This window comes from Aptenodytes patagonicus, chromosome 14, assembly GCF_965638725.1.
Source record: "Aptenodytes patagonicus chromosome 14, bAptPat1.pri.cur, whole genome shotgun sequence".
NCBI classification, from domain to species: Eukaryota; Metazoa; Chordata; class Aves; order Sphenisciformes; family Spheniscidae; genus Aptenodytes; species Aptenodytes patagonicus.
In genome coordinates this window covers 1,411,079-1,424,185 of record NC_134962.1, presented here as the reverse complement: position 1 = coordinate 1,424,185, position 13,107 = coordinate 1,411,079, and the positions used below count along the sequence as shown (strand labels likewise).

At 67.4% G+C, this 13,107-nt stretch overlaps 1 protein-coding gene across 1 annotated transcript; it reads left to right on the top strand.

Annotated features, from left to right (window-relative positions):
- Positions 1-2,253: 2,253 nt before the first annotated feature.
- Positions 2,254-11,036, top strand: ANGPT4 (angiopoietin 4). The gene is made up of 9 exons (XM_076351762.1): positions 2,254-2,799; positions 7,098-7,253; positions 7,500-7,621; positions 7,991-8,223; positions 8,616-8,731; positions 9,221-9,322; positions 9,404-9,570; positions 10,520-10,650; positions 10,738-11,036. Exons 1-9 carry the CDS (start codon positions 2,479-2,481, stop codon positions 10,896-10,898), a joined length of 1,509 nt encoding a protein of 502 aa, XP_076207877.1. The 5' UTR covers positions 2,254-2,478; the 3' UTR covers positions 10,899-11,036.
- Positions 11,037-13,107: the final 2,071 nt, after the last annotated feature.

The window sequence follows — 13,107 nt, the reverse complement described above, 5'->3', positions numbered from 1 at the left end:
CATCCTCAGGCTCACAGAAGGGCTGGAGGAGCTTCTCTCCCCAGCTGGATGTGGGCATAGGAATTTGGGGTGGCCGTGGCCACGTTCGGTCCGGGACAGGGGCGCACACCATGCAACTGCAGCTGCCGGAGCGAGCCTGGACAGGGGATGCTGCTGCCTCCTGCATCCCCCGGCCGGGATGCGCTGGGAGCAGCCACCGCAGCCCCCTCCCGACTATCACCTAGGGCACAACCCGGGGGTGCTGAGCCTGGCTGTGCCAGTCTATCCCGCCACGCCGGCTGCCATGCTCGCGTCGCCTGCAGAAATAAACTGTGTACGTCTGCGAGGCACGGAGGGCTGTGTCAGCATATTTAACATGTGCTTTGCTCAAATTGCTGCCCCAGCTGCAGGCATCTCTGTATTTGGGGGTTTCCCAGGGTCAGAGCCCCCCGTCGCTGCTCCAAGCGTGGGCAGGGGGAGGCTGGGTCTGGCAGTGGGGTGTCAGGGCTGCGGGGGCCGCGAGGGCTGCACAGACCCTTCAGGGTGAGGGCGCTGGGTGTCAGCATCGAGCCGGCCCCAGGAGCTGGCACGAAGCTGCTGTAGCAGCTCCTCTGTTCACTTAATGTCAAATAAATGTATTAAACCTCCGGCATCCCTCTCGCCTCCCTGTTTTCCTCATTTCCACAAGGCACTGCTGGAGGGGGACGGGGACGCCGGCTGTGGCCACGGCATTACCCCTGCATCCCCTGGCCTCGCTGCGGTGGGAACAGGCAGTGGGCATGGCAGCCCGGCTCTGCACCGGCTCACGGCACTGCCAGGGGTGTGGGATCAGCTGTGCCCCTCCGAGCCCCTGCAGCACACGGCCAGACCCAGACCCTGAAGTGGAGGGGAAAGGCAGCCACCGGCACGGACCCCTCCATCCCGCAACCTGCAGCCGCCTGTGCCCTGCAGCACGGCTCCCAGTGGGGGGCGGGGGGGGGCACCCTGCCCTGGCCCCCAGGCACCGGGGGGTTTGGGGAAAGATTTTACTTTAAAGGTTTTATTTAAAGCATCACCAGCATCTCTCGGTGCCCGAGCCAGCGGCTGGAGCAAGCGGCAAGCACCGGGACTGCTGCCCCACAGGTATCCCGGGCTCAGCTCTGCCACCGGGACGCACCGAGGGGCTTGTCCAGCTGGTTGCTAACTGCAGTGAGCGCACCGAGTCTCATGGGCCCCCCCTCACAGCGGCGGCTGGGCCCAGCCGCGTAATCCGGTTACTGTGACGGCACAACCGCAGCACGCTGGCCCCACGGCAGCTCCGGCATTTCCTCCGGGGGGATGGAGCACCCCACTCACCAGGCAGCACTGCTCCGTGCTGCAGACAGTGCTCCCGCCAGCTGCTCCAGTACTGGCGCTCACAGCATCCCCGGCCATCCCGCGGTGACCGGGATGGCAGCGGGGTCCCTTCTCTGGCCCCACAGCTCTGCAGGCAGCCCAGCGTGCGGGGACACGAGACCCCCGTGCTGAGAAAAAATCACCCTCTCCTGAGATGCGTGAGCCATGCCCCGGGGAAGCCTGCTCTCCCGTGCCAGCCTGTCCCCACCACTGTGATTGTCCCCTCCCGGGGGAACCAGCCTAGAACTAACCCAGCGTGTGGGCTAGCAGCCGTGGTGACCCCCGGCTCTGGTGGGTGCCCATGACACGCAGCCGTCCCAGCCCCCGGTGGACCCCCCGCCCGGGATTTAGGCACCCCGAGCCCTGTGCAGTGTCTGGCTGGGTCCTGCCAAGCTCCGCCTGGGACACAGCCCCCGTCCCGGTCCCCACAGGCTCGTCCCCCGGCCGGAGCAGCCAAATCCAGGCCTGGCTCCCTCCAGCGTTATAAATAGCCGGGACGAGGGGAGGGAGCTCCGCTCCCCAGGATGGGGGTGTCCTGGGGGCGGCGGGTCCCAGCGGGTGCTGATCGGGGGGGACTTGCTGGGTGCCAGGGCCGGAGGGTGGGAGGGCTTGGTGCTGGCGCGGACAGCTTGGCCCCGCTGGCTGGCGGTGCTGCCGCGGCACTGCCCGCCCTGGGAGGTGCGATGAGCTGCGCAGAGAATGGCCGGGGGGGCCGGCGGGTGCGTGTAGCCGGGGGAGGGATGGGGGCTGCGTGTGTGAGTGTGTGTGTGTGTGCACGAGACATTTATAGATCACGTGTGAAACTTGATCTCCCTGCAGTGGGCTAGGAGGAGAGAAAAAAGATAGAAGTATTGTTTTTAAACAGATTTTTTCCTTTGTTTTTCTTTTTTTTTTCCCCTCTCCCCCTGCGAGGCCTGCGGCCGCCTGGCGATAAAAGGCCGGAGCGGCCAGAGCCGGCTCAGAGGGAGGAAATGCCGAAATCGCAGCGTTTCAACTTGGCGGCGAGCGCCCACTGACCCGTCCCGGCAAAGAGCGGTGTGGCGGCCGCCCGGGAAGTGCCGGCGCATCCCCGGCTACGGCACCCCGCTCTTACCCCCTCCCCGGTGCCGCGGGGACCCCCGCACCATGCGGGTGCTCAGCCTCGGCCTCGTGGCCCTGACCTGTGCCACGACGGCACTGTGTGCGGCCGGAGCCCAGCGCCAGGCGCTGGAGGGGGGCGGCCGCCGGCGTTACCACCGGGTGCAGCACGGCCACTGCAGCTACACCTTTGTGCTGCCCGAGGCCGACCCTCTGCCCTGCCCGCCCGCCCCCGCCGCCCCCGGCCCTGCCAACGCGCTGCTGCAGCGGGACTCGCCGGCCGGCACCGCGCATGCCGGCCACGGGGCCGCCCAGCGCCTGCGGCACCTCGAGAGGATTCTGGAGAACAGCACCCAGTGGCTGCTGAAGGTAGGGTGCGGGGCAGCGGGGGGGGCACGGGCAGGGGGTCTGCCTCCAGCACCCAAGCGCACAGCACCCCCGTACCAGCTGCCCGCTCCGGCTCTCTGCCTGCTCCAGGCTGCCCGAGGCAGAGCTGGCTGCACAGGGGTTTCGTGCCCACCCGAGCAGCAGCGCTGCGGCCAGGTCAGCGTCTCCCCTGCAGGTTTGCAACCTGGGCCTGATCCTGGCCCATCTGCACCGGGCAATGTCTTGCGGGAGGGAATGGGTGCTGCCGGTGCTGCGGGTGCTGCAGCTTGTGAGTGCTGCAGCCCGTAGGTGCTGCAGATCACCGGCGCTTGCACTGCAGCTGTATCCCCCTGCCATCCCTGCCATGGCTCCTCGTGGTTCCAGCTGGGCTGGCTGTGCCGGGCATCCCTTGGGGCTCAGCGCTCCCTGTTCGGGGTCAGGATGCGACCCTGTTGGAAAGCTCTTGGGAAGGGTTCTGGCAGGTGGCAGAGTGAAGGATGTAAAGGCAGGCACCACCGAAACCTCGCCAGCTTCATCGTTTTCCCACTTACGGGCTTTGCAAAAGCTCCTGGCACTTGGTGAGTTTTTGAGTGGGACCCATGGCTCCCGGGCGGCCCCGTGGCGCGTGGGCGGGTGGGTGGGTGCAGGGTGGGGGGCAGTGGGGTGCCGCACCAGAGGGGCTGCGTGCTCACAGGGGTGCCTGCCACCCCGGCTCGCCCCGTCCCCACCACCCACGGCAGGAAGCGGCATTTCCTTCCCGAGGGCTCGCGAGCGCCGTTGGAGCCCCCATCTGCCGAGCACGGCCGCCTGCGTCAGACCCAGGAATAGCTCCCGGCTGGCTCGTCCCAGGGGACACCTCCCCAGGGGGATGTAAACCCCATGTCCCGGCAAGGCAGCGGCACCGGGACCCTGTGTGCCCGTGCTGATAAGAGGGCAAACAGCTTGTCCCCAGCTGTCACCAGCCTTCGAGCCAAGCGGCATCGCCAACACCACATCCCTGCCGTGTCCTGCCGGGTTGCAAAGGGACCCGCGTGCCTCTGCACCCCAATTTGCTGGAAGATTCCCCCGGCTGAGCAGGGCTAGCGATGCTGCGGGATGGTGCGTGCTGAGCCCCCGCAGCCCTCGGGGCCGGGGTCAAACACATCAAGCAGGGTGTCCCAGGGGTGGCCTGCACTGGCCACACTGCCTGGGGACCCTCTCCCAGCCGCCGGCCGTGTGGAGATGGCGGGGGCAGGAACAGGGATGTGCAGGGCTGTCCCCTGTCCCCTCAGCCATCCTAGACGACAAATTCCTCAAAAGCTGGGAAAACGCTGAGCCACGGCTCCACTGAAAGCCAGCCCGGGGTGTCACAGCGGGACAGGCAGAGCCAGCCACCACCCAGCTGGTGGCAGCGAATCTCCATCACTGCAGGACCTGCTGGGGGTGCCTGCACCCTGGGGTCCTTGCACCCTGGGGCCCCTGCCCTGGGGTCCCTGTGCCCTGGGTGCCCAGGCCAGCTCTGAGCTTCTCATGGGGCGAGGGCAGCCTCTGGGCACGGCCGAGCAAGGCGGGGGGCCGGGGGTCCCACTGCAGGTGCACGTGGCCCTGCCCCACAGCAGGCAGCCGCAGGCAAAGTGGGGTTGTACATCTGGGCAGCTGTGGGCAGCGATGCTGTACACCGCAGCCCCAAGGAGCAGGAGGCAGTGGGGCACTGGGCAGCCAGCACCCCATCCCATCCCATTCCATCCCATCATTCCTATCCCGCAGCATGGCCCCTCCGGCAAAGGCAGCTTTTAGCTTTTTTTTTCTGTTGTTCCTCGGCTTTCCTAATTTAACCGGAGCTGCCCAGAGAGGCTTGTTTTGGTCAGGCTCCAGCTCTGAACAAACAAACTGGGGCTCGAAGGAGGCATCGGGTTTGGGGACGGATTGTAAACAACGATGCATCCCCGTCTGCTCTGTCCTGGCCCGGGGAGTCCTGGCTGGGTGCCGGGGTCTGGGGGGCCTGCCAGCAGGCCCCCCAAACCTCAGCAGGGCTCCCCGGGTCCCCTTGGGTACCCCCAGCACCCAGCTTCCCCAAGGGACCCCATCCGCAACACTGGGGTGCTGGTCCACCCTCCCCATGTGCAGCCCCCACCATGGCCGGGAGGGACAGGGACATGGCGAGGACCCGGCGCATGGGGACACGTGGCTTCTGCTCGCTGTTCTGTCGGCTGTTCCCTTCTCAGGAGGAATTAATTTTAGTTCAAACATAAACATTTGATGGAGCCACCAGGTCGGGGGGGGGGGGGGGCTTGGGGCGGGACAGGGTCCCCAGCGGGGCAGTGGCAGGTTGGCAGCTCTGGGGCGCCTGTGGCACAGGGGCTGGTGCTGGCTTCCCCCCCACCTCTGGCCCTGGGGCCCCCCCAGCTTGTGCTTGTGGGATGCTTAGAAATGCCAGGGCAGGATGGGGACGGGGACAGGGGAAGGATGCAGCTGCAAGAAGGTGGCACAGGACCATCCAGCCATGGGCAACGGGTCCCCAGCACTGGGATGGCAGAGTGACCGGGGTTCCTCCTGCCCCAGGGCAGCATTTTGGGGTCACCCGCAGCACCACGGTCGTCCCCCCCCCAGCCACTCTGCCCTTCTTGGTGAGGAACAAGGCTGGTGGGACCCCTCCAAGCCCAGGCGAGCCCGGCTCACCTCACCACCCGTGGGGTGAAGGGGCGATGATCCTGGTTTCCCTGCCCTGTGCACAGAGCCTGTCCCACTTGGGTCCCCTGTGCCACCCATGGCCAGGGACGCTGTGCCCCCCTCCAGCCCCAGCTGCTCCCAGGGAGCTGCCGGGGTTGGGGCTGAGAGCCAGGGCTCCTTCTCCGGTTGCGCTCAGCCCTCCCCGTGCCAGCCTGACCTTTTCCACGGGTATGTACTGCCCTTGGGCTGGGAGATATGTTTATTTAAAAAAAAAAAAAAAAAAAAAAGCAAGATCGAGAGGGAGAAAAGGCCTCCCCGAGCCCTGTGAAGCAACAAGATTAACGACGTGGTTAAAGGGAAACTCTCCAGCAATCACTCAGCTCGGGGAAATGTTTTCCAGACGCGGCTCTCCGACCTTTCCCTGCTTCCTCCCCATGAGCACGTTCCTACAAGGGAAAATCCCCGGGGAAGCGGGGTGCAGGCAATGCCGGCCGGGATGCCCAGCCCCGGGACCCTCCTGCCTGCCATGGCTGCTTGTGGTGGGGTGATGGTTTCGCTGCTGCCCGGGTCTGGGGAGGAGGGAACGGGTCCCCGCTGCTGCCAGTGAGATTTCATCATGCACAAACAAGTGCAGAGCAGAGCCCTGCGCCCTGGCCCGCTGCCGGCCCCGCTCCCGTGCCAAGCATCCCGGCACCGCTGCCTGCCGGCCATGCCACCTGGGAGATCACCATCCCACCCCGGCCGGTCCCGCCTGGTCCACAACCGCGTGAGATGCACGAGGATGTGGGGCTCCGCCTGCACCGGCTGGGAGGTTGGGCAGGGAGCAGGACCCGGGCGGCGCGGGGACAGCGGGATCTGTAGGGTGGAGGGAGCCGGGCAGCCCCCGTCCCTTCCCTCTCTCGGGGGGCTGCCCAGCGCGGGGCTGCTTTCCCAGCGTGGGCGGCAGCACGGCCCGTTCCGCTCCCCGCGGCCCCTGCTGAGGGACCGTGCCCCCGCCGAGGCCGTCGCCCCGGGGAGGGGCTGAATGGGAACCTCATGGCGGGGCCGCCAGAAATAGAAAAGCCTTTGGGAAAGGCGGCTCCCCCGTGGGCTGGGAAAGCGGAAGCGACATCTCAGCTGTGTCCGCAGCCGGCTTCTTCCCAGCCCCGAGCGCTTCCCCATGGCGGGGCAGCACCGGGCGCCGGACACCCAACTTCCCCAGCCGATGGTGGCCCGCACCGTCCCTGTCCCCAACCCTGGGAAACCGATGGCTGGGGGCTGGCAGCTGATGCCGATGCCGACGCTGGCTGCTCCCTGCCCAGCTGCTCGGCACAGGCCACCCCAGCCGGGCAGCAGCCCCAGCGTGCCAGCAGACCTGGGAGCACACAAGCCGGTGCCGGGTCCTGGCGAGAAGAAAGCAGCTGGCACTGCAGCCCAGGAATCTTGGCAGCTGGTGCCTGAGGGGGCTCCCCCGCAGCAGCGCAGCCTGCGGGCAGCTCGCTCTGTCCTCCCGATAAGCTTCAAAGGGCCCCAAGATGGGTCGTGCCATGCTGAAACACTCCCAGGGATGTGCCTGGGGGCTGTGCCGAGCGCTGCCAGGCTCAGCCAGGGCGCCGTGGGAGGACCCGGCGAGCTCCCCAGATGACCTGATGTGTCCCGGCTCCCCTCCGCAGCTGGAGAGCTACATCCAGACGAGCATGAAGCCGGAGATGGCGCAGCTGCGGCAGACAGCGGTGCAGAACCAGACCGCCACCATGCTGGAGATCGGCAGCACCCTCCTCAACCAAAGCGCTGAGCAGAGCCGCAAGCTCACTGATGTGGAGGCCCAGGTAGGAGGTGGCCGGGGCTCACGGCACGTGTGCCGTAATGTCCCCACCACCCCCGGGACCATGGTGGGCGACATGGTTTCTCTGTTGCTAAAAGTGGGGCGATTCCCCGAGGTGATGCATGGTTTAATGCACCAGTGTGCAGAGGTACCGGGGTTGTGTGCCGGGGAGCCGTGAGCGCGGTGACACTGAGGAACGTGGCGTGGCCCTGGCTGCTCACACCGACGCTCCCCTCCGCTCCCGGGGCAGGTGCTGAACCAGACGTCACGCATCGAGATGCAGCTGCAGGAGAACTCCCTGTCCACCACCAAGCTGGAGAAGCAGCTGCTGCTGCAGACGAACGAGATCCATAAGCTGCAGAACAGGAACAAGTAGGGCCTGGGGCGACCTGGGGACCCCCACAGTCCCCGGACCCCGGGGGAAAGCTTGTCTCTCCCGCCCCAGGAGCACAGCTGCACTTTGGGGGGGCTTGAATCCCTCCAGGGCCTGGCTGGGGTCCCTGGGGGATTGCACAGCCCCGGCACAGCCCCTTGGGCTTTGATTCCCCCGAGCTAAGCATGTCCCGGAGGTGCCAGGCGGGGTGCGATTCGGTGGGTGCGGCAGGGGACGGGGACAGCTCTGCGTCCCTGCAGATGTGCTGGGGCACCGCAGCCGGGGCTGGGTCCACTCTGCCGCCCGCTCCCTGCCCGGCTGCTCGGCACAGGCACAGCCCCCCCGTCACCGCTGCCTCCCCCTTTCAGTATCCTGGAGGTGCGGGTGCTGGAGATGGAGACGAAGCACCAGGCGGAGCTGGCGGGGGCCCGCTTGGAGAAGGAGAAGTTGCAGCGCCTGGTAAGCCGGCAGAGCGGCACCATCGAGGAGCTGGAGAAGTCGCTGCTGGCCGCCAGCGCCAACACCAGCCTACTCCAGCGCCAGCAGCTCCAGCTCCTCGAGTCAGTGCAGAGCCTGGTGCGCCTCGTCTCCCAGGGCAGAGGTGAGCCGGGGTGCGCAGGCAGGGTGCAGGCAGCGGGAGAGCTCCTTGCCCCCCCCCATGAAGGTGCAGGGCCCCTGGGCTCAGCTCAGGCGTGGGTGACTTTGCCCCGAAAATGAGCCCTGGATGGCATCCGAGGAGCAGCTCCGAGCCCCCAGGGGAGGGTCCATGTCCCGACTCTGTCTCCAGCCACGGCAAATCCCCGGGCTTAGCCTGGCGGCAGCCCCAGTGCATCGCAGCCGCTGCCTCACCCAGCCCCAGGGAGACGACACAGAAGAAAGAAAAAGAATCCGTGGGCACAAAAGCATCCAAAGGGAGCGGGGAAGAGCAACAAAACCAGGCAGGGCTGCGGCACCGGCGGGGTTTCTAATGTCTTGCCGTCCCCTCTGCCGCAGCCCCGCTGCCCGGGCAGGAGCAGCTCTTCCAGGACTGCGCCGAGGTGCACCGGGCGGGCATCCATGCCAGTGGGGTCTACACCCTCCACATCGCCAACCTCAGTGAACCCAAAAAGGTGAGCGCAGCCCGGAGAGGGCTCCCACTGCAGCACCCCGGGGTGCTGCTGACCCCAGGGCCACCCAGTGCACACTACCCCCATACCACAGTGGGTATCCCTGTGGGATGGGCACATCCCAACCCCTCCTGCCAGGCCAGTGCCCCCCACCCCGTCTGGCCGTGGGGCTGAGGTGCCCCGGGGGCTGCAGAGGGGGCGAAGGCGGGAGGGGGGGGGATAAAATTGATTTTAAAGGCACCCCCATAGCCCACCCATAAGCACCATGCCCCAGCCCCTGCCCACGGCCACAGAGGGAGGAGAGACCCCCCAGCCAGGCACTGGGCACGGCACATGCTTGCCAGCCCCTTGGCAAGCTCTAGCACCCATGCAGAACCCATGCTGAGCTGCCCAGCCCGGGGTGGGGGGGGGTGGGGGATGCACCCGGCTACCCACCCCGAGCCAGCCCTCATCGCCCTACTCTGCAGCCTGTCCCGGCTCTCCCCGCTGCAGGCGTACTGCGACATGGAGACGGACCGAGGGGGCTGGACCGTCATCCAGCTCCGCGCCAATGGCAGCCTCAGCTTCCAGAGGAGCTGGAGGGACTACAAGCAGGTCTGCGCCCACCTGGGGAGGGGGGCACCCGGCGTTGCGCCCCGGGCACCCCACACTCACCCGCCCCCACTGCTCCCCCAGGGCTTCGGGGATGCGGCGGGCGAGTACTGGCTGGGTAACGAGGCCGTGCACCTCCTGACGAGCCAGGCGCCCTACGCCCTGCGCGTCGAGCTGCGGGACTGGGAGGGCGGCCAGGTCTATGCCCACTACAGGAAATTCCAGCTGGGGAGCGAGCGGCAGCTTTACAGGTAGGAGAGAAGCACTGCAGGGGCGGCCACCCAGCCCTCCCCGTCTCCAGCTGTCCCCAAGCCCCGCGGGCAGCGGTGGCCACGGGCAAGGGCTGGCTGCGGTGCCCGGGAGAAGCGCATGGCCCAGGGGGGTGCAGGATCACACGGGGCGTCGCTGAGATTTCCCGGCGGGATTACGGCTCGGCAGAGCTCCTCCCCAGGTGCCAGGGGACGTTGCTGTGCCACCCACTCCTTCTTCACTCCATGGGCTCCTGAGAACCCAAAGTAGATTTTAATGCATGAAATTGCATCAAGGCAGCGGGATTTCCCATCCCAGCCGGCAGCTGAGCGTGGTGCCAGCAGGCAGCCAGGGCACTCGCATCGCAGCTCGATGCTTGGGCAAGTAGGGGTGACACGGCCACAGCCGCCGGGCATTCCTGGGGGTTCCAGGCATCCCCAGGCTGCTACACCCATGTCTGGGGAGGCATGCTGCGCTCCTGCTGCCAGGCTTGTGAGGACGGCGTGTGCTCCCAGGAACATCAACCTGGCCACGGGCGGGAGGGGTGGCAGGCAGCTGGGTGCTTTGGTGCTGGGCTGGAGATGGGACCAGACCCTGGAGATCCTCTGCACCATGCATCCCATGCGTGCACCGAGCCAACCCCCAGCAAAGAGGACTGGAGGAGCCTCGGGGGGGGGGGGGGGGTCCTCTCTGCCCCAGCATAGCATGACCTCCACCCTCGGGGACCCCCAGGACAGGCCCTCCAAACCAGCAGACCCAGGCCAAGCTGGAGCTGCAGGATCTCTGCCTGCATCCCTCCGTGCCGGCCCTTGCCCAGCTCATGGCATCCTATGGCCTTCGACCCCCCCCTGAGCAGGGCTGAGGGGTTTTGTGAAACCCCCCCCCCCCAGTGCTGCCAGCCAGCCAGCACTGATGGTGGCCATGGCCATGCCGTGCTGGGCCGGGTGGCAGGCTCTCGCTGCAGGACTACAGCGGCACGGCCGGGCAGCAGAGCGGCATGGCGCTGCAGGGCACCCACTTCAGCACCCGCGACGCCGACAACGACAACTGCCTCTGCAAGTGCGCCCAGATGCTGTCGGGAGGTGAGTGAGCGGGAGGGGGGACGCCCACGCAGCACCCATGGGTGCCCACCTGGGATGCCACCCTCCCACCCTGCTCCCTCCTCGCAGGCTGGTGGTTCGATGCCTGCGGCCTCTCCAACCTGAACGGCATCTACTACCCGGCCCGGCACAACATCCGCAAGCTCAACGGCATCCGCTGGCACCACTTCCAGGGGCCCAGCTACTCCCTGAAGGGCACCCGCATGCTGATACGACCCGCCAGCTTCTAGCACGCCGGCGGCCGGCATGGCACTGCAACCGGTGCCAGCCTGGCACGGAGGGCGGGGGCCAGGAGGGGGCCGGGAGAAGGGATGGCTGGGGGAGACCGAGCCCTCCTAGCCGCCGCAGGGAAGCTTTTCCCCCAGTTATTATTTTTTACTCTTTTTTTATCCCATCCTCCGAGATCCTGCGCGTCACAGAGTGCGGCTGGGCCTCCAGCTCCCCACGCTACCTCCTTCACCCAGGGATGGGGGTCCAAGACCCCTCCAGGACCCCCTGCACGCTCAGCCCAGCTCCAAGGCACAGCGGGGGCTTTGCCTTTTCTGTATGTTTTAGGGCATTGCAAAGCCCCCTCCGTCCCCCTTTCCCAGTGGGATTAGGGGAGCTGGTGGGGATGGGGGTCCCTCTGAGTGCGAGGGGCCGGTGCCATCCGTCCTTCCCGTCCTGCCCAGGCATAGCCGTGCAGGGGGACACGGGCTGTGCCCTCCTGCGTGCATGGCCCAAGCCACCATCCCCACGCGTGGCGGCACAGGCACTGCTCCGTGCGGGACCGGGCTGGGCATTTCCAACCCCTGAGGGTGGGTGGGAGGAGCAGGGGGAGTCTTTGGGGACCCTGGGGGGACCGTCCCCGGGGCTGGGATGGCCAGCAGCCCCGTGCTGGGGGGGGGCAGCGCTGGCAGGGGGCTGGCAGAGCCCCAGAACAGGCAGGATGGGGCTGAGGGGTCGCGGGTGGGGAGGGGGCTGTTTGAGATGGGGCTGGAGGGCGGGAGGTGGTGGGAAGGGTCCTGGGGGCAGCTTTTGGGGGGGGTCTGAGCTGGGGCAGGGAAAGGAGGGAGGGAAATGGGGGGGTGTGGTGGTGTCGGACACGTGGGGAGGAGTGGGGCAAGGGGCCAAGACCCCTCTGCACCCCCAGCCCCCCTGCCCGCGGTTGCATTGAGACGGCAAACCCACACTGACGGCACTTTTGGGAGCAGCCCGGGAAGAGCAGGGTGCAAAGCAGCTGGGTCTCCGGCCAGCAGCACCAGGGCCCTGTGCCCACCCCCCCCACCCCCCCCCCCCGAGCTGCTGCAGCTTGGGCTGGAGGTGCTTTTATTTTTGTACTAAGAGATATTTATTTTCCAAGAGTCAGCGGGGGGGTGGGGGGGGAGGTCCCTGCACCCCACCGCCCCCGGGCAGGCACCCGTCCCCCCCGCTTCAGCAACTGCGACAAAAGGGTGGGCAGAAGGGCTGTGGGACAGGGCAGGACAAACGGACCCCTGAGCCCCAGGCAGCTCAGTGCACGGGTGAGCCCACGGGAGGGCAGGGCTCAGTGACACCCGGTCACAGCCTGTCCCTGTCACCCTTCTGAGGGTGTCCCTGTCCCCCTGCAGTCCCTGTCCCCGTCCCCCTCGGCCCCCGTTGCCACTAGAGGTCCCCTGCAGCCCGGTGGCAGCTCCCCGCAGCACACTCACCCCCCCGGGACAGGGGTGCCCCACTGGGTCCCCAGGTCACCTGTCCCTCTGGGTGCCAGGACACCCTGGGGACTGGTGGCAGCGGCGGCAGCTGCCAGGGACCTGCTGCCTCCGTGACACCCAGGCGCCCCAGTGCCTCCCTCCCCAAAACGGGCCCGGGCAGGGGTTCGCTGCCACCTAACTCTGGCCCCCACCGCAGCTCCCGGGGGACAGGGACAGTGCCCCGGGGTGGGGCGAGGGACACAGGGACGCGCTGTCCTCCCCATCGGGACAGTGGGACTCGCTGGCAGCGTGCTGGCACTGGCACCGGCTGCACACGCGGCAGCAAGGAGGTTCCCGATGCCTTGCCCTCAACACCGTCCTGAGGCATTCGCTAATTAACAGTGATTAAAGCACGTGACGTAGTTGGCACTTCCAGAAGATGCTCATCAGTGGGGCTGTGCAGAATAATTAAAAAATGGAAAATACAGGGTGGGGGGGCCACCGGGGAGCCTCGCCCTGCTCCCAGCGAGCGGCACTGCAGGCAGCAACCGTCCCGGCACGGCCGCAGGCCCTGGCCCCCCCCGGAGCCCCCCCTGGCCCCTCACGCCCTGCCGGCGGCTGGCACGGTGCGGCTGCACCTGGGCCGGAGGCTGAGTGCCAGGCAGGGGGGCGGCCCCCCTCCCCGAGGTGCTGGGCCTGGCTCCCCAGACTGGGGTGCTGCCGGTTTTCTCTCTCTCCCGGCTGCCTGCCTGCAGCTCCTGCCTGCACATGGGGCACCCATAGGATA